Below are 24421 nucleotides of genomic sequence, written 5' to 3'. Positions count from 1 at the left end.
ATCCAGATTGAATTTCAGAATAATGTGGATTCAAGTCTTTACTAAAATGTAGATCTCATTTCCATATTATAATTTTAAGTGGATCCAGAAACAACAATAGTTTGTTTAACCAGTTTATATACCAGTTTATATAAGGAACAATCTAAAGCCCCAGTCCAATACCTCAATACAGGTTTTGTACATGAAGTGAAACGGGTCACACATAAGCACTGTTGGGTTCAATTTCCCATCACACAAATTTACAGGAATGTGTTTTATGCAGTGGGGGTATAAAGGAAAGCTTGGTCGAGTATGCTAGTTTTTTTATTGTTCATGCTGTATCTTTCTAAAGTTTAATAATTTATGCTTACAAGCAATATTTAAATCTTTTGTCAAAGAGGCAAAAAAAAAAAAATCAATGAATATCACATCTTGTAACACTTGATGTTTTAATTACCCCTGCATTTTTATTTCAATTCACATCTATTCTGAATCTGATCATACCAAAGCACACGAATATGTAATCTTACAAGGTATTTCTATTTTTTCTCCAACTTTATTGAATCAACAGCATTACTACATACAACAATACTACAAAAAATTCAGAGTTTTCAGACTTAGCTATCTTGATTCTGATTATTCATTATATCATGCTCTGATTGGTTGTTAGTCCTGGGTCCCTTGCTGATTATTGACAGCTGCTCATCATGCATGGCACGCCTCGACTGGATGGCTTTTAAACCCTGCGTCGTACTGATTTAAATTATCCCTGAAGCATCTTGCGGCCTGTGCGTCACACTCGCATAAGGCTTGCTCGCACGGGGAGTTGTTGCCTGCATCTGTATTGTAACAAACCGTATTCATGTAAGACATAAACAGGCGCGTTAACAGGAGGTGCGCTGTCTGGGGGCGTTTATTACATGTCGATGGTCCGAGGGCGGGTGCGTTCAGTAGATATGAGGCGTTCATTTGAGACAGGCGTTCATTATAGCGGAGACAGCGCGAAGCCCCATAGGTATAGAAATAGTCTATTACTAGGCGACTCAGTTTTTGTGGTCAATGACGTCATTGTCACAAGCTGCCATCCAGCCAGCCGCGATCTGCCTCGGCACAGGCCTCCAGAGCGCACAAAACAATATGGCGGATGAGTATTTCTGCCCCTCTCAAAAACACACGAAAACTGACTGCAGAAAAGCCAAGAATTGTCGAAAAAGAAGTGCTTGAAAACAATAATTCGTAAGAATGCTAACCACGGATATGAACTTGTCTAATTATGTGCAAAAGACTGTGTAAAAGCATTGTTAAAAGTTTTGAGGAGTGTGCTCCTATGTATTTGTTCTTGCACTGGCAGACTTAGGTAAGTTAGTGTATTGTATTAAAGTACTTAGCGGAACGATCTTTCGGAGTTGTTTTGTTTTCAAACTTCGAACACCTTTTTCATTGTTGAATTTAATTTACTTTCAGTACTTACCTCAGGGAATAAATATTCTAGGCTGTATTTATCAAATGCGATCTCTAAATCTGCCATTCACCATCTATCATAAGAAAATTATAACTACTATTCATGAATGAATTGAATTGAAGTTACCAGAGTAGTCAACTCTGCCACAAGATTTTGGAGATCATCATAAACCTAATTTTTGTGAGAATGTTCATACATTCTCTGTATTCATCCGCATTGGCTCTCTTGTTTTTTCCCCCACATATTTGCTGTATTTCATCCGATTTCACAAGATTTCTGTCTCAAGTTGGGTTGACAGCTACGGTATACTAGAAATATACCAAAAGTGATTAAAAATTCATTTCAATGAATGATTGGTCAAATTCTCACAAAGATGAGCAAGGCTTAAATGAATTACTTGGATAAACTCCAGCTTTCTTTGAAGAAATAGAGAACTGGTTTCCTAAAACCTTAAAGAAATTGAGAGCTGGTCTCCTAAAACCCTAAGCATTAGTAATTTGTAAAAAAACAACATATATCTGATAAACACTTGAAATTTAAATCCACTTTTCTGGAATTCTGCTTTGATTTAAAAAAAAAGTACACATACATATTAGGGCCTTGAGGATCTGTTATTACCTAAAAAAATATGCCTTGTTTTCATACCACTTACAATATTTTCAATAACCCTTGGTACCTCAATGTTTTTACAAACCTTAAAAAAACTTTTTTTCCTCATGTCACAATATAATGTGGTCCAAAAGTAAAAATTAGGTTTCATAGAAAGCCAAGACAGCTTTTTTCTAGAGGAGCAATTTGCTCAAAAGCAATGTTTTTTTTTTTCCTTCTGCAGCTTCTACTATGAAAGCTCTTTCAAACTCTTGCTCATCAGATCATAGAGCTTTATGAGACAGCAAAGTTCATATGTTCATTTTCTGTTATGGGTATCATTTTAGAAAATTTTAGTTGGGACTATTTTTAGTTTTAGGTTTTATGAATTAGTTTTTTGGGGTATAACATTTGTATCCTATTTTTAGTTTTAGGTTTTATGAATAGGTTTTTGTGGTATAATATTTGTATTGTAAGGAAATTACCAGTTTTTTTTCTTAAATGCTTTTCTCCAAACTTCTTTAGGTTAATCTCAGCCAGAGATTCTGAAATCAAGCTGAGACACAAGCTGCTGGCTGAAAGGCATGACCCAGGGCAGGATGTACATATAACACATTGGTATTGAATGTAGGTCACCAAAAATAAACACATATAAAGTAACAAAAAGTAAGATATTATTTTAATGGAAAAATTGTTCTAAAAAATGAACCAGAGTTTTTTTTCCAAGTTAGGCTGACAGGTTCTTGTATAATGTGTGGTTAGTGACATTTAGGCTATTTAGGTTCATACATAGTCTCTTGCTATTACAATGACTCACTGAGGTAGTAAGCTAATCATAAAAAACAAAAACAGGTCTCCTATATGATCCCTTAAGATTTAAAACTATTTAGAAATCAATTTTCCCATTTCAACCTATTTCAAATTATAGGCTAAATAGATGCTTATAAAAAGGATTCTAATTTGATAATTTTAGGTTAAAAGATTAACAGATTCTTATATGTGGTTTTTAACTGTATAATAAAATAATGTACTAAGAAGTTTTTCAAATATGTTGGAGTGCTTTTAATCCACCCTTAGTAAAGTAACATTCTAAAGCACAAGAGAGAAGGTTAATAAAGTTATTCTTCCAATATTTGAATTGCTTACTTTAAAACTTACACAAGAGAAAGAAAATGATAAAGCCCTATCTTTGCAAGTTAATTAAAGTAATTTAAAGAAGTAGAAGGAATTGGGACAGTACAGGCAGGGAATGAGTACTTTTACCTCAAATCCACTATGATAGTGTGATTTGCTGATATACGTATAAATGTATAGAAATTTGATATGTATTTGTTTATTGTTTTTAATTTTGAAGAGAATAAAATAGCACCCAGTTTTTTGTAAGGAACTTTAATTGATCCTCATTTGAAAATAAATATGACCTCCCTTCACACCTGAACGCCTTCCCTGTTAATCAAAGCATAAATTTATTTTGCTAATTTTGCTGTATCACTTGTCTATCAAGTATAGTTTAGTTAATGATATCCTTAGTAATGTCAATAAATACTTTTTTTTTACCTAGAACAAAAAACATATTTGTTCTAGGTATTCCCCAGGAGGAGTTGGAGGACACCTTTTAATAATAATTGCAGTATTTATAGAACATGCAATCTTTATATGTTTTACATATGGTGCAGTTTTTGTGGGTGGTGGAACATTATGCATAATAAAAGTGCAGGGAAGGGGGGTTCTACACAAGTTTATGCTGAAAAACGTCATGCTGGCTCCGCTTTTAGGCAGTGCCACTATAACTATGAAACTATAACAAAACCAAGTACAAAGAGGTTCTAATTTCAGTCATGATCAAGTTAAATTATTAAGTCTCACCCATTGGAAGCCAAGCTCAGATTGAACAAAAAGGCAATTAAATTTGATTTATTTTACCAAAATTCCTATGTAGTTTGTTTTTAAACACGAAGGCGCGGTATAAAAGGGTGCTTCCATTGGAAGCATCGGCTCATTTGTCAATCAACCGCCGTGGAGTGAGAATCAAATTCAAGATGGCGGCCCGAGTCAAGTACAAAATGCAGAGGGGAGAGGTTTCAATGCGCTTCTTGATGTATAAAAATGCCAACTCCACCTTCTAGTCCGATAGAATGTGTAAAAAAGATTCTCAGTAGAAATAAAGCTACGAAACCAACGTGATTTATGCAAAAAAGGAGCAAACGCATGATCGGACTCTCATAACAACCTTAACCCGTAGTCTCATAACCCATAATCTTAACCACCCGAACATAACCTTACACAATAACTTCTCCGTTTATTACAATCATTTAAGTTTTTATTTACATTCTTTCCTGTAGAATGATTTTGTTCCGATACACATTTTTAAGCTGGTTTCCGCTTTGTTAATTGCTTCACTTACAATTTGTTCATCGTATCAGGCACGAGGCCACTCGAGTTTTAGCAAACAGTTGTCTCCGTTCCTATAACAAGTGCGACCTCATTATGGGTGGGGGAGATCTGTTGGGTCTGTTTTACATTCTTTTCTGGGGAATGATTTTGTTCTTGTGCACAACTCCAGGCTGGTTTCTGCTTTGTGAATTGCTTTACTAACAGTTCACTCGTCGGGTCAGGCACGAGGTCACTCGAGTTTAAACAAGCAATTATCTCCGTTCCTATAATACGTGCGGCATCATTCTACACTCTAACCTTTTGCCATCGCTGTTAGAACCCTTTGTCTTTCATGTAACTCCATCAATACACATATTTTCCGTACAAATTCGCATCATTCACGTGAACTTATCTACCTCATGGTGACGCATCGGCTTGTGTCAAAGCGTTAGTTCGTTCTAAATTTGTTCGCATAATTAACTTACCGTATATGCATTAGTGCTACGTCACTTCCGTTCTATTCTTAACCCATAAAAGTTAGTTTTCTTTGTTTTCTTTAGTCTCATTATATTATTTCTTATAATATTTCTGCGCTACAATTTATTTTACAATTACTTTCGCTGTAACAGAAACTATTCTATTATTTTTGGTGGATTTTTTGACACCTTTTGGAAATATTTCCTGTTCATTTTTTACATCATTTAGGCATTATATTCATACTCCATATTGTCACAGTAACAATCATGATATACTATTTCATACCTAATAGTTCCCACAACTACACCTACTCCACATCTCCCTCACCACCACTCTGACCTATACACCATACCAATTTTTTCCCCCACCAACACAGCCATTAGCCATCTCCATACCACACCATATTATTACTAATTTTTTTCTTTTTCACCTACCCACCACACACTACCACAACCTATTCTATAGTCCCACTTTATCTTTCCACCACCCTCCACCACCTACTAGTCTTACCTATCCACCTCCCCACCGTAATTACATTACCACCATCTCCACTCCACATCACCTTACTAGCCATCCCTCACCATCACCCTCCAACATCACCATACCATACGATTACACCCACCCCACTACCACACCACTTTAGGCCCCTACGTCTCGGTACGAATACCCGATCCAAACCAAAAGTCAGTTTTCTTTGTTTTCTTTAGTCTCATTATATTGTTTCTTATAATATTTCTGCGCTACAATTTGTTTTACAATTACTTCCGCTGTAACGTAAACTATTCTATCATTTTTGGTGGATTTTTCGACACCTTTTGGACATATTTCCTGTTCATTTTTTACATCATTTAGGCATTATATTCATGCTCCGTGTTGTCATAGTAACGATCATGATATACTATTTCATACCTAATAGTTCCCACAACTACACCTACTCCACATCTCCCTCACCACCACTCTTACCTATACACCATACCAATTTTTTCCCCCACCAACACAGCCATTAGCCTCTCCACACCACACCATATTATTACTATTTTTTTCTTTTTCACCTACCCACCACACACTACCACAACCTATTCTATAGTCCCACTTTATCTTTCCACCACCCTCCACCACCTACTAGTCTAACCTATCCACCCCCCCACCGTTATTACATTACTACCATCTCCACTCCACATTACCTTACTAGCCATCCCTCACCATCACCCTCCTACATCACCACACCATACGATTACACCCACCTCACTACCACACCACTTTAGGCCCCTACGTCTTGGTACGAATACCCGATCCAAACCAAAAACCTACTACCCACACCCCCCATACCCACCTCACACCACTAGCTCACTCCCCCCCTGTACCCCACACCCCTTACCCCACCTACACAATTCAACTTAACCCCAACATGCCACCACCACCACCCCTAGGCATACAGACCCCCACACTACCCCACTCCCCCAACACCACACACCCCAAAAAAACACACAACCAAACCCACAACCACCCTCCCTCCTACACATAGTACAAAACATACATACCCACATCCCTCTCACAAATTATATCTTACTCTATCCTCACCACACAACACACCCACCCACTACTACCACCCAGCTCTATACATGTCACAACCCCCTTTCTCTCCCCCCTCATAACTGGCTAACCACCCTAGCATCCCCCTACCCGCATCACCCGCACCCAACCACCCACCTACCCCACAACAAGCACCCCCTCATCCCTCACCCCACAAACAGCCCCATACCCACTTCACCCATACCACGCCATCATACAACCCACCACGATTATCCCATACCCCAGCACAACACCAACACCCACCTAAGCCCCACACACCTACACATACACTTCCTCCCCCCCTCACACTTCCCTACACTCTCACCTATACATACACACCTAACACACCCTACACAAGCCAGACCCCTGCCAACACAAAAACCACAACCCCCCCCCCCCTTCCCATGGCAACAACACTACTCACCCTACAACACAGCAAACCAACCACACCCTACAGCAGCCACTACTCCTACAACCAGCGCCCCCTCCAACACCACACCATACAAACATTTACCCCACAGCACAAAACCCAACTACAAACGACCACACCCTATCACCCACCTTACCTACCCACAAACCAACACCTTACGATCACCTCACAACAATACATTACCACCCACATTTATACCACAACCTCACAAATTTTAATCGTCCCCCGCACCACCACCATTTTAAAACACATAGACCCATCACGCTTAACTATAAGCCTTATCTACTCCACATCTCTACACCACACCATACTATTATTATTTCTTCTTTTTCACCTACCCACCACACACTACCACAACCTATTCTATAGTCCCACTTTATCGTTTCACCACCCCCCACCACCTACTAGTCTTACCTATCCACCTCTTCACCGTAATTACATTACCACCATCTCCACTCTGCATTGCCTCACTAGCCATCCGTCACCATCACCCTCCAACATTACCATACCACATGATCACACCCACCTCACTACCACACCACTTTAGACCCCTACGTCTTGGTACGAATACCCTATCCAAACCAAAAGTCCAACACCTTACAATCACCTAACATCATAACGATACATCATCACCTACATCTACACCATAACCTCACAAATTTTCAACCGTCCTCAACACCACCACCATTTTAAACACATAGACCCATCACGCTTAATTATAAGCCTTATCTACTCCACATCCCCCTCACAACCACTCTCACCTATACACCATACTAATTTTTTTCCCCCACCAACACAGCCATTAGCCATCTCCACATCACACCACATTATTATTATCTTTTCTTTTTCACCTACCCACCACACACTATCACAACCTATTCTTTAGTCCCACTTTACCTTTTCACCACCCTCCACCACCTACTAGTCTAACCTATCCACCTCTTTACCGTAATTACATTACTACCGCCTCCACTCTGCATTGCCATACTAGCCATCCTTCACCATCACCCTCCAACATTACCATACCACATGATCACACCAACCTCACTACCACACCACTTTAGGCCCCTACGTCTTGGTACGAATACCCGACCCAAACCAAAAAAAAAAAAAAAAAAAAAAAAAAAAAAAAAAAGTGGTGCAAGATGATTAGGGTGTTGTAAGTGATGCAAGGTGATTAGGGTGATGTAAGTGATGCAAGGTGATTAGGGTGATGTAAGTGATACAAGGTGATTAGGGTGATGCAAGGTGATTGAGGTGATGTAAGTGGTGAAAGGTGATTAGGGTGATGTAAGTGGTGCAAGGTGATTAGATGATGTAAGTGATGCAAGGTGATTAGGGTGATGTAAGTGGTACAAGGTGATTAGGGTGATGTAAGTGGTGCAAGGTGATTAGATGATGTAAGTGATGCAAGGTGATTAAGGTGATGTAAGTGGTGCAAGGTGATTAGGGTGATTTAAGTGATGCAAGGTGATTAGGGTGATGTAAGTGATGCAACCAACATCCAACATCACCATACCATACGATTACACCCACCTCACTACCACACCACTTTAGGCCCCTGCGTCTTGGTACGAATACCCGATCCAAACCAAAAAAACAAGATTGTTTTGTGGTGTGTGAAGTTTTAATTCTATTTACAAGCTACTATAAGTTGAATTTAAGTATAAATAAGTAATAAATGGTAGTGTTTTTTTAATTGTTGTGATCTTTTTAATACACTACTGAGTATACTTAAATCATCAGAGAAAGAAGTCCAGCATTTGTATTCTAGTGGTGTTTACTAAACAGTTTACAGTGCCGTACATTACTATTTTTGGTTATATCGATGTACCTACTTATTATGCAAATATTCAAAATGGCCGCGCGGAGTTTGAAACTTCAATTTGTTTTGTTAGCGAGACGTCGCATCGCAAAAATCGACCAAAACAGCAAAATATCCTGCTCTATACCAAGTTTGATAGTTGATTGATGAGTTCCTGTGCTCGAAAGTAAAAAATCGTTTGGGAAACCTTTTCAAATTGAGCGCTTTTATTGGAGACTGCCGTAAAATCGAACTCTTTCCGTAAGTTTTACGTTTAGAAAAAGAGAAATATGAGTGTGATGTGAACATTTATGCTGCTGTAGACACATAAATGGGGGGAGGGTGTCCGGAAGTAGAAAACCCGCAAGATTGCGTTACTTTGTAATACTGTATTACGTTACATATTTAGTTTTGTTATGTGATCATGTTGTAATTCGAGATAAATAAAAAAGGGGGTTGTGCCCCTAGAGTTGAGATGCGAGTGTACTATTACTACGGAGAGTTTGTGATCAAGAAATAAAGTAAAGAGAATATAAGTGAGTTTATTTGGTTGTCCCCGACACCAAAAGTGGCGACCACGCCAGGACACATATCTGAGGAGTTTTAACGCCCGGTGCGGCTACATTTCTGCGAGTTTTGCGAGAGGAATTCAACCAACGAGGGAGTTTGAAAACATGACAACCGAAGAGAAGTTCACCAAGCACATTGGACTTGCCGATATCAAACTAAAGGATATAATGTCTACAACCAAGGATACTGGAGAGCTAGAAATCGCATTGGAGAGTGCAGAGAGCATCATCAAGAGTTTGGAGAAAGTCAAGGATGCTACGGCGGATTATTTACTCGATAACGAGAAGGAACTTAGCTACATTCAGGAGTGGAGTGCTAAAGCGAAAGCGGAAATCCAGCCTTTTAGGGAGATGCGACTCGAAATAAAGAAGAGACTGGAGAACGCAAGAGATCAGGAGAAGGAGGAAGAAATGGAAAAGGAGCTTGCAATGAAAAAGAAGTTCAGAGATTTGGCTGCTAAGGCTGGAAATAGTGGAATGGTTGAAAGCAGTCCAGGGAAACCCGGAATGGTTCAAGCGGTCAAACTACAAAAGTACACCATCACGCCATTTGAAGGAGATTATAAGGACTGGACAAGGTTCTGGAATCAGTACACGGTGGAGGTGGATGGATCAACCATAGCACAGATAAGCAAATTTAATTACTTATTAGAATTAGTGAAAGGGAAACCAAGGGATGATATTTTAGGCTTACCCCACACCCCTGAGGGCTACGAAGAGGCAAAAAGGATTCTACAAAATACCTATGAAAAGGACATTAGAGTCCACCGCGCCCTTATTAAAGATCTGGAGGATTTACCGACCATCAGTGACATTACTAAATTAAGTAGTATTCACGATTTTTATAACAAATTAGCCAGAATTGTGCGCACACTCTCCACCATGCAAAAATTGGAAAGTGCGCAGAGCGCTGTTTACACGCTGTTAGACAAATTAGGGCCAGTCCGGGAGGTGATAGTGCAAAGGGATGATGACTGGGAAGGGTGGGGACTTATCCAGCTAGTTGAAAATCTTGGGAAGTACGTTGATAGAAACCCAATCTTGCAAGGGGAAGATACCCCCACCCCGTCACTTACGAGGAAGCCCCAGGGAGGTCAGGGTGCGCAACATAATGGGAGGGAAAGAATGTTAATGCACCAGCAGAATCAGGGACCCCACCCCCCACAGTGTGTCTACTGCAGTGATAAATCCCATAAATCAAAGGACTGTACAAAAGTGTTAGACACGGCCAGCAGGAGAGAAATCCTAATGCAAAAGAAATTGTGCTACAACTGCACCAAGGGGGGGGCATATGGCTACCAAATGCAAAGCGGGAAACTGTGCAAAGTGCAATTCAAGGCATCACACCTCTATCTGCGACAGAGTACAAAGCAGCCTCCCACCCTCAACCCCAGCCAACCCGGGTAATTCTAGAGATAGATTCTATGGGGCAGTGGACCAGGTACATACTACTTTACACGCTACGGCCATAGCGAATGTCAATGGCATCCCAGCGCGCATCATGCTGGATAGTGGAGCTGGGAGCTCATACATCAGCTCCAACCTACTAACAAAATTAAACCTTAAACCAAGCAGGGTCGAAAGGAAGGTCATTGAGCAGATGTACGGGACGGTAGATAAGCAGGTAGAGCTCTACAAAATACACCTGGGCTCAACTGTCCTTGACAGCTTTAGAATGGAGCTCCACTGCATTAATGCAGAGAAACCTATCATCACTCACCTTCCCAACCCGAGGATCCCAGAGCTAAAGAAGAAATACAACAAACTCAGAAGACTGACCTTCAGTGACGAAACCTCGACAGAAGACAACCTACCAGTACATGTCATACTTGGCGCAGCTGACATCCAGCGCATCAAGTCCACTGAGCCAGCGGTGCTTGGCAGCGACCCAGACAAAGACCCCGGAGCTGAGTTCACCATGCTTGGATGGGTGATTGGAGGCAAAGCAGCGATTTCCGCCACAGACACAGAAAAGGGTTTCTTCCTCAGCAACTCACAGGAAGAATTCAACCAGATGTGCTCCCAGGAAGTACTTGGACTGAAGGACAGTGATGAAGAGGGAGAAGAATTCCACAAGAATTTCCAGGAAGGGTTGCAAAGATTGGACGATGGAACCTACTCCACCCGGTTACCATGGAAACCAGATCACACATCCCTACCGTCTAACAAAAGACTAGCCCTAGCACGTTTGGCGAGCACTACCCGTAGACTGGAGAAGACTGGGAGGATAGAGGAGTACCATGACATTATGATGGAGCAACTGAAGGAAGGGATCTTAGAGCCAGCTCCAGATACTCCAACAGGGGAGAACGTACACTATATCGCACATACCATGGTGACGAGGGACGATGCTCAGACCAGCAAGCTTCGCATCGTTTATGACTGTTCAGCAAGAGAGGATGACAACACCCCATCTCTAAACGACTGCTTAGAAGTAGGCCCTCCATTACAACCTATGCTATTTGACATATTATTGCGCAACCGCATGAATCGTCTCTGTCTCACGGGAGACATTCAAAAAGCATTTCTGCAGATTAAAGTTGACACCAAGGATAGAGACTGCATGAGACTGTTTTGGTACGACAACCTTAAAGACCGAAACATTGTAGAGTATAGGTTCGCAAGGGTAATCTTTGGCTCGGGCCCAAGCCCCTATGTTCTGGGCGCTACTCTGCAGAAACATGTGGCTAGTTACAGTGACAAGTACCCAGAGACTGTGTACCAGTTACTAACTAACACATATGTAGATGATGTACAGACAGGTGGAGACGACCCTGAGCAGCTGCTTCGATTTAGGCAGGAAGCAAGCGAGATCATGGAGAGTGGAGGATTCCAGCTTCACAAATGGCACAGCAATGTCCTTGAGGCGGAGGAGAGTACCTCAGCAGAGAGAGCAGACCGGGCCGTGGACAGGCCACCGGTAAAGATCCTAGGAATACCTTGGGACAAGAACAAGGACGAGCTTACGATCGCATTCAGCGATTCCACCGAAGAAGAGGTGAGTGGTGCACTCACAAAGAGGAAGATGCTAGCAGTGATCAATCGCATCTACGATCTGCTAGGACTCGCTTCGCCAGTCACTGTGATTGGCAAAGTACTGTATAGCAAGGTGTGTCTTAGTGAGAAGAGGTGGGACGAGGCGATTACAGACGTAGAGATTGTTAGAGAGTGGAACAAGTGGCTTAAGAGCATGAAGGCATGTCCATCAGTTAGTATCCCGCGCAGTGTAGTGGATCAGCACGTGACAAGGATAGAGCTACATGGGTTCTCAGATGCGAGCAAGACAGCCGTACCGGCTGCGATTTATGTAGTAGCCCATCACGCAGACAGTTCTGTTAGGCAGACATTGCTTGTCGCGAAGTCAAGAGTAGCCCCTAAAAATCAGAGCATTCCTCGTTTGGAATTAGTTGGCGCACACACCCTCACAAAACTAATGACTCATGTTAAGGAAGTTTTGCAGGGTCAACCTATCCAGATCTACCAGTGTTGGGTCGACAGCACCACCATCCTCTACTGGATCAAGGGCAAAAGTACCTGGTCACAGTTCGTGCGCAACCGGACAAAGGTCATCCAAGAGAGGGACTACCTCAAGTGGAATTACGTCCCAACGGGTGAGAACCCAGCAGACATAGGAAGCAGAGGAGCGGAACCGGGGGAGCTAAGCGACATGTGGCTGCATGGGCCTAACTGGCTGTCAGACAAGGCGAAATGGCCTCCACAACCAGAGGTAACAGACAACGATGAGGTAGCGAGTGAGACGGTGAAGAGCCGCAAGGAGAAATTACTGGTGGCGACAGAAGAACCAGAGGAAAAGGGACAGGTAGACGCTTTGCTCGAGCAGTGTTCGTCCTACTGGAAGCTTAGGAGAGTCGTTGCTTACATACAACGGTTTGGTCATAACTGCAGATCCAAGAGCAAGCGCACAGGACCGCTCACCACAGAGGAGATCAACAAAGCCGAGTCCACAATGATTCGCCGTGCGCAAGTGGCAAAGAGGGAGAAAGTGGAGGCTTCCATGGAGGTGCAGATAGGCGAAGATGGGATAGCTAGATGTGTCGGACGCATCGCCGGATACCAACCCATCATCCTACCCAGAGACCACAAGCTGACGACTTTGATCATCAAACAAGTCCACGAGAAAGCCATACACGGGGGAGTGTCAATGACTATGAGCCAGTGTTGACTCCGGGATCAACAGCCTCAGCACAGCTGCCGTCATTCCGTACGGAGTTCTCTGAGCCTTTCGACGTAACAGGGGTCGACTTTGCAGGCCCAATCTATTATCGCACCAAGTCCGAGCAAGGCAAGGCATACATCGCGCTGTTTACGTGTGCAGCCACTAGGGCAGTCCATCTAAAGCTCTGCCCGGATCTATCAGCACCAAACTTCCAGAGAGCGCTCAAAGAGTTTGTCGCAAGGAGAGGATGTCCTCAGATGATCGTGAGTGACAATGGAAAGACCTTTGTGGCAACAGAGAAATGGCTTTCAGTGCTAAAGAAGGACGAAAGTCTATCAAACTATTTGGCCTCTCAAGCGATCATCTGGAGATTCAACATGTCACGAGCACCTTGGTGGGGAGGCTTCTTCGAGCGCCTAGTCGGAGTCATGAAGAATGCGCTCTCTAGAGCAGTTGGGAGGAGCCTTCTCAACTACTGCGAGCTTGAGGATGCGCTCCTAGACGTAGAAACAGTAATGAACAACCGACCATTAGTGTACCAGGGGGAAGAGTTTGATGAACCCGTCATCACACCCAACCTGTTGCTCAGGGGGAGACCAGTCCCCATCCTCGAAGAAGACTTAGAGAAGTTGTCAGATGCCGGAAACGTGACACGACGGATGAGGTTTATACAGCGTAGCAAGGAAGACCTGAAGAAGAGATTCACAAGAGAGTACGTACGATCTCTAGAGGAGAGACAGCAGAAGCACGAAGAACGCAGTGGCGAGCAGCTGAAGGTGCCGGAGAAAGGGCGAGTAGTCCTGCTCAAGGAGGATGTCAAGAATAAGGCTCAATGGAAGATTGGACGAGTAGTGGAGAAGATTACAGGAAGAGACGGCGTAGTCCGGGGAGTCAAACTAAAGATGGGGAACGGATATGTGATAGAACGCCCTCTTCAGTTGATTTGCGACCTAGAGATTGGTGGGGATGATCCGGGGATCAAGTTAAACCCTAAGGCGCAAGTATTCATCCCAAGAGTTGGGTCAAGACGTCAGGCAAAAGACAGCGCCAAGGACAACATCAAGGGCATCTTTTTACTGGAAGAAGACTAGAACATTTATGCTGCTGTAGACACATAAATGGGGGGAGGGTGTCCGGAAGTAGAAAACCCGCAAGATTGCGTTACTTTATAATACTGTATTACGTTACATATTTAGTTTTGTTATGTGATCATGTTGTAACTCGAGATAGGTAAAAAAGGGGGTTGTGCCCCTAGAGTTGAGATGCCAGTGTACTATTACTACGGAGAGTTTGTGATCAAGAAATAAAGTAAAGAGAATATAAGTGAGTTTATTTGGTTGTCCCCGACACAAAAGAATGGAACCGCGCCACCCCTAAGAATATACCTGCATCTGAACTCTATACCCAAAACTCCACCAAGAATAGATAGCCCCCCCTCCCCCCAAAAAAGTAACCCAAATCTGAGTTCTATTCGTAAATCATACAAAAGCTTGAAACTTGCCAGTCCCGTAAAAAATTTTTAGAAGAAAAATTTGCTTATCAAGTTTAATTTATTTTTATTCTCTTTTATAAAAAAAAACTCTATCCTCCTCACCTCCAAGGCCCTAGTCATCAAACCCGGTACAATTTTACTTCCTTGTCTTCGCACCTTGTGTGAGCACACCACATGTGACATGCCCTCAGTCATCACAACCTCACTCCCCTTACCATGCATTTCTCAACCTTTAATTTTACACTCTATGCCTTTTCCTATTTGTCCGCACACACCATAAAATGGCCCTCATTGAGTAAGCGCATTTCATAGCCACTCAAACCAGTGCCCCCTCTAAAATCTAATGCTAGAGGGACATAATATGTTAAAATAAGCATTTGCGATAAGAACTTTTTGATGAATTAGCCCCCCTACTCATCCTCATAAATACCCAAACCTGAGTTCCACACATAAAATATACCAAGCATAGAAACTTACCTCCCAAATAAATAACCAAACCTAAATTCTATAGCCCAAGCATTCAAAATCTTGCTATAAGGGAGCTTTAACTCTCAGATTTGCTTATTAAATAAAATCAATTTTATTCCATTTTTATAAAAAAAGACAACAAACAAACTCTGTGCAATAGGCACTGAGATAAAAAATGCTCCTGAAGTATCACCAAATATAAATATTTATTTTCCATACAGTATGATATCTATGACTGCACAATCATACTCCTAGAATCTCCAAGGCCTAGTAATCAAACCTGGTACAAGAGGGGTAAAAAGAAGGGCATAATATGCTAAAATAAGCATTTGCAATAAGGACTTTTTGTCAAATTAGCCCCCCCCCCAAAAAAAAATAAAAAAATACCCAAACCTGAGTTCTATACATAAAATATACCAAGTATAGAAACTTACCTCCCAAACAATTACTCAAACCTTTATACCCCAAACATATAAATTCTTAATATCACTATAGTTTTAAAGGGGAGCTTCAACACTCAGACTTGCCTATCAAATCAAATTAATTTAATTCCCTTTTTATATAAAAAAAGACTCTTTGCGCATATAATAGAGACTGGCGAGAAAAAAATAAGCCTGAAGTATCACCAAATATGAATAGATATTTTCCATATGATATCTGCTCTAGTGAAGCTTGGAGCCTCTGGTACCCAGGGTATGACTATGCTCCCATTCTCCTATTATCTCCAAGCCTAGTAATCAAACATGGTACAAGTTTACTTCATCTTCACAACCTGTGTCAGCACCCCCAATTAGACATACCCTTAGTCACCACCCCTTTGCCCTTACCATGCCTTTTCCTCACCCTAGTTTACACTTTATGCCTTTTTCCATTTGTCTGCACACACAATGAAATACACCCTCAATGGCTCTAACTTGGTGTTAGAACCCGTGTATTAAGCACTATTTGTGTCACAAAACTTCCTTTTTTTTAATAAAATGAATCATGATGAAAACAGAGCTGGATACAATGAAGTCCTTTGGGGATGGTTCTGACACAGAGGTATACATACACCCCTCATTGAATAAGCACATTACATAGCCCCTCAAACAAGTGCCCCCTCTAGAAACCATTTATAAAAAAAACCCATAATGTGAGCATTTGTGTTAAGGACTTTTTTTACAACGAGTAATAGCAAACTAATGCAGCAATGAATAATGACTGCCATCCCTGAGATTTACTGATCATATTATCTCTATCATCTATTTATTCCAGGATCAAATATAAACATTTAAACAGTACTTTCATGTAGTGTCTTTAAATTGCATAAAATAAACAGTGACTCGCGGCCAATCTGTATACGATTTAGCTTCATTATTTTTAATGAGACTTGCTGCCATTCTGTATAAGATTCATTTTAGTTTCAATATCCCAGTTAAAATTTTTCTTGGAGTGTCTTCATTCCGAGTGCGAAAGCAAGATAAATCCAGGGAAATTTTGTGCATTTGTATGACTTGATGAAACGTACAACTAGATAATTGGTGATCAATGTTATAGCCTGCTAGCAGTGGCTTACCCTTCCGCGTTCATTACAGTACGATTCGGTGAAGTCGTAAAAATAACCCTGCAAATGAGGTCTGTTGCCGATGAGAAACAACACAAATAGGGTATATATGACGCACTGAGTCGGTGAAATCCCTGCTTAAACAGATAAGAAGAAATCACTGCTAGCAGAGAGTTAAAAAGCGGCGTTCAACATGATTTTCCCGATTCAACGGAACCGCCATTTTGTTTTCCCACTCTGAGTTGAGGCGTGTCCGCGTGAGACTGGGCATAGTAATACTCATCTCTGATTGGTTAATCAGATTGTTTATCAAATATAACCAAAAATGGTAATGTTCCGCACTGGTTTAATAAATCTCTGTCTGAATGAATTTGGGGCCAAACTTGCACGTTGAATCTATTATATAATTTCTAATTAATTATATGATTTCATCCTAGGTATACCCAGAAGCAAGTCATGGTGACATCTGAATAATCAACAAGATATATTCCTCAAGAAAAGCAGATACATAGACATATACAGTATTACATTTTTCATGAGATTTTTAATCATAAATATTCCTTTATAAAGAAAACATGTTTTGTTGCTATCAAATTGATTTATGTGTTAGTGAAGTGTATTAAGCAACCAGTCATGTTTTATAAACTGCATTATAGATTATACTTTTGAATAAATAAAAATGCTTTCTCTTTCATCCATTCAGTGCAAGACTTCTCATTCTTACAGTAAAAGCATGTGTAGATACAGGGGGGATATCCATTGAATGAAAACAGTAGAAGTCATGTCTCTATTTTGTATAATTAACTTACAAAGTATAAAACATATGTTTGGATAAACCCTTTATAAAACTTAGGATCCAGGCCGTTTTTGGACAAATAGAAACGAAAAGTTGAGATTTAAGCTGGGAGGGAAGTTGGGTGGGAGGGGGGGGGGGGGTAATAGAGGCTGGCGTTTGTTAGAGAGGGGCGTTCAATACAACTTGTAAGCTTAGGGGGGGGGGGGGGAGGAAGAGGAGGGGGAGGCGTTTATTAGATAGGAGGCGTTCTTCAGATAGGGATGTTTATTAGATCATTTACGGTACTATCCCTTTTCCGCAAGACCCATGGCAGGGTATTATACTGAAGTGGCGTCACATAAGACATACCGCACTCGCTGCATCCTATGCGCCTGTATAAGTCCCAGTAGATCTGCCCGGGCCATGTGCAATGGTACTCAGCCTGCGTGTAACAATGATCATGCTCCATACAACAGCTGTCAATCAAAGAACAATGCTGTCAATCAAAAAACAAGTCTGTCAATCAAAGAACAATGCTGTCAATCAAAGAACAAGTCTGGCAATCAAAAAACAAGTCTGTCAATCAAAGAACAAGTCTGTCAATCAAAGAACAAGGCTTAGGAAAGAACGGGAGAGGTGAGCGCGCATGATGTTCCTTTCTTTATTGGGGGAAAATACTATTATTACTATCATTACAATAAAGCTGAGTTCAAACGTCGTATTATCTATAAGCCATATTCAATGCAAATGTTTGCACATGAATCAAGTCGATTGTTTCATCTTCATTTGCATACATTTGCATTGAATATGGCTCATGGATAATACGACGTTTGAACTTAGCTTAAAATACACTTATAGCAATACAAAAACATAAAACGGTGAAATAACTCCCAGCGACTGAAGGGAAAAAAGAAACATAATACAGACCTCTACGGGGCGTCACCTTTAGTATATAAGTAAAATAAATACATGCCAAAAAATATAGAATCATTCTGTTACAAGCACATACGGTAACGAGAGTCTGCGTACTAGCCGCCATTTTGGCATCCTAGCAAAATACCAATTTTGAAAAAGGATCAATTTCCATCGGCTGATTTGGGAAAGACAATGCGATATTTTTTATTGAATTTGGTAAATAAAGTATAAAACTTTGTTTTTAGATGGTTATTTCGTTGTCTCATTACATTTTGTGCCTCCAAATTCTCAATGAAAACAATAACAAAGGTGTGGCTGACAATTGGTCCTACGAAAAGACACTTGGACGAGCTAAAATGTGTTCTTTATATTTCCAGATTCTACCAATACTTACACATCGATATCGTCCACAGGGTTCCCACCGCCTCCCATGCCACACCAACAGCCATACCGATTGAAGTCGAAAGCATTGCGCCCGGTCTCACATTCAATCATCAGTCTGAATTCGTACAGTGAGCGCTTCCCTGCTGGCATAAGGCCTTGGGAAAGAAAGGTAGAGTAACCATGGCAACAAGAGCATATATCTGCGTGTGTCCTTTTTTTTATCTCACTCTCAAGTCTCATTAACCCATTGACTCCTGGCTATTTTTGGAGCTGAATTTACAAAAAACAGACTGAAAACAGATACCTCTCCCCCTATTCTGAGTTTTATACAGCCCGTCAAAGTCAAACACAGCTGCACCTTGTCAGCGGTATCCAAGCTTTCCAACAGTGCTTTGCAGTCCCCACTTTTAATCCCTCGTCGTTGTGCTGAAGCCAGCACAAGTTGATGGTTGCTTGTATTTTTCATCAAAAATACAGCTATGAGCATATTAGGAGAGTGTCTCAGGACATCATGAAGTCTTTTTGGGGCATAATTGAGTGCTTTGCTTATAGATATTTGCAAGCAAAGGTGTATTCATGATGATTTGTTCTTGTTTGGCTTTGCCTGGATGAGAAAATAATTTTCTAATGAATCGCCACAGCTCTCTTAAATGCTGTCTTTTCTGAAACCAAATTGATTCCAAAATTGTTTACACTGCTATTCTGGGTCTGTATGACCTGGAATTGATTTGTTTGGCTTCGGGGTGAAAAGACTTATAAAAAACCATCTGACTTTGGGGAGAGGAGTGTTGACTGGCCCTCCCCTCGTGAATTTTCCCCTGGATCTCCCAGAATGCTTTGCAATACGTAAAGACATCTTCGTGGTTGTACAATCTTTCAAGGGTGGACATTGTGTTTTGAGGCCATGGAAATGTACCTGGAGGATCAGAATAAAGGTATCTATTTGTGTCTTGAGCTGTGTTTGCTGATCTCTCTCCCTTGTGTGGTATTTTGAGCGTTTTATTGAGAGGGGTGATTCTGCTTTTCTCTCCTTGTTCGATTTGAGATTTGTCAAAGAACCTGTGCTATTATTTGGCTTAAGAGTAGATTCCAACACCTTGGTTGGATGCATATCTGCAAGACCATTTATCCCTTAGACTGATGCCTGAGTATCTTCATCTTGTTGTGTTTATTTTGCATTTATGAATTTTTTGGGTTGTGGGTACTTCCCAAAGCCGGTACAGGCCGGTTGAGGGGTCAATGTGTTTAAATTGTTCGATGTTTGACACGTTGCCAGTTTATTCGCGCTTTTAGGCCTCTCGCGGGCAATTGTTTAAAAAAAAACATCCGAAATATCAAGTGTCAATTACTAACTTACTCTTCGATATTTTCAAGGAATCGATTAGGTTGTCCGCTTGTCAAATAAGACATCAAGAGGCACTGACCTCATATGCGCAAAATTGAGCGGTTTGCAACTACAGTTTTTTAGATTTTGTACCAGACCCCAAAAACTGCGATTTCATTTGCACGTGCATCGCGCCTCGCGATTATCAATATCTAATTTTTATTTAAGAATATGCAAATCAGAATCATTGGTGATTATTTTCGCCAAAGATTAGATCGATCGCACGCTTTGAAGGGGTTACTAAATGGGTTTCAATTTGAATGAATTTTTGAAAAGAATTACCCGCGAGAGGCCTTTTTCTCTGTCGCGCAAATCCATTTCCAACGGCTAACTAACTGCATTTTCATCAAATTAGATATCGTAGAAGAGGTAGCCAACAAACTGACCGTTGTGTTTTAAAATGTGCATAATATATAACAGAAGCGGTTGAAATCATTATCAAGGTCCATACTAAAGTTTAATATGAATCTGAACAAACCTTGCTTCCGGCTACTCTTAGCTCCCTGAAAAAAGACGCGACATTGTGTTAACCCTACTCAGACCGGGCTTTTTGGGGCTTTCTCTGGGGGGGGGGGGGGGGGGGGGCACTTGTAATTTCGAGTAAACAATTGTAAACAATGCAAATTACAATGCAAATTAGCTCTAGCGTGGACTGATCTTATCAACAATACTCCAGCACTGTACTCCGTTGATTTTGGTAAATTAGCTATTAAAATATTGTATAAACTTGTACTTGTTGTTTGTCAATATTGAGAAACATACATTTACTTACTTATTCTAGCATTATATCAAAAAGGCAGTAATCCTACGCCTAAAACGAACAGTACTCCACTCACAATATAATATAATATTTGGCGAACTCTTATTCTTCAGTTTTAGTGGAGCACTGTTTGAATACATATAAACACAACAACTATCACTTGATAAACAATATGAGATTGAAGCATGCTTTATACACTTCCTACCCATGAGCCCTCAATTAAATTCCGTGTTATTCTTGCAAATAATTTTAAATTTAGCGGAGTACTGAAGAGGGAGAACTGTTCATCCATGGTCATGGCGCTCAAATCTTCTTTTGGGGGCGCAGAAACGAGCATATTTTCGAAATAATATTTTTTAGACAATCATGGTAAAAAGCATTGGGACATTGTCGGAATTTGTCCAACTTTTCAAAACAATAATCCATGCAAGAACACAAAACTCGTAAAATAACATTTTCAACCCCCCCTAAAACCCCCCTTCGCCTTCAATGTTGCGTCAACTGTTTTGGCGTTGGCATCATCCAACAATCCAACGTTGAAGAGGGGGGAGACGGAAAAAGGTTGGAGACGAGGGGGGATTGGGGTAAATGGCGCGTTCCATAAAGTATGTGAAAGCAGCACTCAAGGCCTCATAACTTGGATGCTAAAACTCTTCGTGAAGTCCATAAACGCTAAGCTAATAGTCAATAGAATTAACTTTATTATAAAACAGTCCTGATTTGCGTTATTTTGACATTATAGGTTCTATAGGGGCATTCAACTCAAAACAAAAATAGATTAATCGCACCGGAACCCTGTGTCCCAAGGCAATGTGACCACGATTGTAGGAGGACTAGAAGTTCCGGGTTGGCTCTAAAAAAAATGCAAGTCAGCGCAGATAGGCGTATATCCCAATCCTAACAGAATTTTTGGAAGAAACCCTAGCCCTTAGGCTAGCCCTAACCCCAACCCTAGCTCTAACCCCAACCCTAGTCCTCACCCCAACCCTAGTCCTTTAGGGCTCTTTCGGCCACCCATCCGTAACTTTTGAACCATTGGAGCTATTATGACCAAATTTTCAAATAATCATTATCTGACAAAGAGAAACAAATGGTATATTTTATTGCCATAGCAACACAATATGACGTCATTATGACGTCTTTTAAAACATATGGTTATAAATAGCCATTCTTTCGAAACCTTTGCAACCTTTCATAATCAGTTCGTATTCTAAAAGCTACCGATATTCTTTAAAAAATTTTGTCTTTGGGGACGTTACGATGACGTCACAGTGAGCAGAAAAGGGCAATATTTTTCATATGAAGAAAACGTCGTTTGGGGGTCTGGTACCGAGGAAATTTAGTTTCTTTTCAGGGACCTTCTCAGTTAACTAAAGATGGCCAGTAAATGTTTTTCCCTTCTGGTTACAAGTCATAAAGTTTACGAAGCCCCTAGGGTACGCTCACCTTTAAAAATACAAGAATCATGCAGATTTTCCAAATAAGGAATATATTATATGGAAGTGACCGCGTTTGGCAAAAACGACAATTTTGGGCTCAATTTTCTTGATATGTTTGAGATATGTATTTCTGTATGTCTTTTTTCGATAATCTTATTATCTTGCAGTTGACATATTATGAGTGACATTGTTACACTGTTTCTATGACAACGATAACTGACATCTGTGACGTCATTGATTGACATGGTGCCTTCAATATGGCATAAGTTTGCGAATGAACTCTAAATTAAATTAATAATTTGAATATCTTTTCCATAAATTGTTAAAAAAATTTATTCAAAAATTATTACAGCTCAAAGGTGCTGGGGGCCTCAAAAGCCTTCCCCCCCCGGTCTGAATAGGGTTTTAAGTGATTCCAGATAAATTTTCATTAAACCTATGTCTCAAGACTTGCTGCTATGGTTACCAGGTTACACATATCAAAATTTTCTTTACACCAAACTGAATCAAGATAAATTTTAGGAAAAGTCATCAAATTTCAATGCTCTAGCCGTACTAATTCAAAAATTATTACAGCTCAAAGGTGCTGGGGGGCTCAAAAGCCCTCCCCCCAGTCTGAATAGGGTTAAGTGTTGAAACACCTTGCTTATGAATTCTAGCTGGAGAGAAGTGTGCAACAAGGATTTTCTTTGGCCTCTTAAAATTTTTCACGTTTGTTCTTTGCTCATGAATTTTAGACGGGGATAATTTTCCATCACAGGCGTGTTCACAGCGGTGCGCGCGCAGCTCCCTTGGCCGCCCAAAAGTGGGTCATTTCATATTGCAGGGTCATCATGTTGTTAAATACTATCCTACCCATACATACTACTAATACTACCCATAACTGCCCCTTCTACCCTCCCCTCCCCCATTAGTTTATCATTGGTTCGAGCCTGTATCACGTTGTATGTCCCATAAACTAGCTCTTTGGAAGGTAACATCATCATTATCATTAGATTATATATTCTTCTATATATATTATATAGAAGAAGAAATAAAAACAGAGAGAGAAAAGGAAAGGGAGAAACCATAGATCTATCTACCTTATCGTTAGTGGGTGCAGTCGAGACACACGCCAACAGAAGAAGAGCAAGCAGAACAGTTGCAGTGCACATCTTCGTGACGTCTTCTCGGTGAGCAGTTGAAATTAAGGATGCTCTGGTGAGAGAAAAAGGCCATATATAAGGTGTGTCCGAAGCACAGAGCTCATGTTCCCACGCAAACTACATATGTGGCGCGTTAGTAATAGTAAACACAGTTCAATTAGTAATCACTCAATATTTCGTTTTCTTTAAGGAATCTGTTAGTGTGAAAAATGCTTTTTTTAATATTGAAGTGGAAAATATATACCTTCAACTGTAGACTAATTTAAGCCTTGACAGTAAAAGACAGTATGCTGTTGATCGTAGAATTATTTGAATTTTTCAGAGATTCGTTTTAATCTAAATTTTTTCCACCACTGAATTATTTGTCACAGATTGTCACAGATGTTTTTTTCCAGATGTTCTTCCAGGGGTTTTGTTCAGTCTAACTCTGGAGCAGAGTTTTTTGGCTGAAAAAAAGGGGGGGAAAAAGACAAAACAGATGTCGCTGTTTCGCTCAATAAGTGTCAAAATCTTAAATAAAATGGTAAAAAAAATCGAACCCTATTAGGATACATTTAACTCATTTGTTCACACTCATACGTATTCATATACCTCAAGAGCTTACTTTTTTATTTATTTATTTATAATTCTTTGCCATTCTATAATTACAAGGAATGGAAATTAAAATACATGTGTTTGGAAATTG

The 24421-nt window shown here is 40.6% G+C and overlaps 1 protein-coding gene and 1 long non-coding RNA gene across 2 annotated transcripts; one reads left to right on the top strand and one right to left on the bottom strand.

The window, feature by feature from the left end:
• Positions 1-411: 411 nt before the first annotated feature.
• LOC116613941 (acidic phospholipase A2) lies at positions 412-23777 on the bottom strand. The gene is made up of 5 exons (XM_048722396.1): positions 23674-23777; positions 20871-20895; positions 19019-19163; positions 18079-18185; positions 412-818 (listed from the first exon to the last, which is right to left on the bottom strand). Exons 1-5 carry the CDS (start codon positions 23743-23745, stop codon positions 685-687), a joined length of 483 nt encoding a protein of 160 aa, XP_048578353.1. The 5' UTR covers positions 23746-23777; the 3' UTR covers positions 412-684.
• LOC125560605 lies at positions 817-4169 on the top strand. The gene is made up of 2 exons (XR_007306690.1): positions 817-1336; positions 2555-4169. It is a non-coding gene; the product is annotated as an uncharacterized LOC125560605 (long non-coding RNA).
• Positions 23778-24421: the final 644 nt, after the last annotated feature.

Source organism: Nematostella vectensis, chromosome 15 (assembly GCF_932526225.1).
Source record: "Nematostella vectensis chromosome 15, jaNemVect1.1, whole genome shotgun sequence".
In the NCBI taxonomy this organism is placed as follows: domain Eukaryota; kingdom Metazoa; phylum Cnidaria; class Anthozoa; order Actiniaria; family Edwardsiidae; genus Nematostella; species Nematostella vectensis.
The sequence above is the reverse complement of the archived record's forward strand: the minus strand, read 5'-3'. Positions and strand labels throughout refer to the sequence as shown.

Excerpts from the sequence above, each read along its gene's own strand:
- LOC116613941 (XM_048722396.1), bottom strand. The coding sequence starts at position 23,745 with ATGTGCACTGCAACTGTTCTGCTTGCTCTTCTTCTGTTGGCGTGTGTC. Across the intron at positions 20,896-23,673 it reads CTGCACCCACTAACGATAAG|GGAGCTAAGAGTAGCCGGAA; the intron begins GTAGATAGATCT and ends GTCTTTTTTCAG. Across the intron at positions 18,186-19,018 it reads CCTGTGGACGATATCGATGT|CTGTTGTATGGAGCATGATC; the intron begins GTAAGTATTGGT and ends TTTGATTGACAG.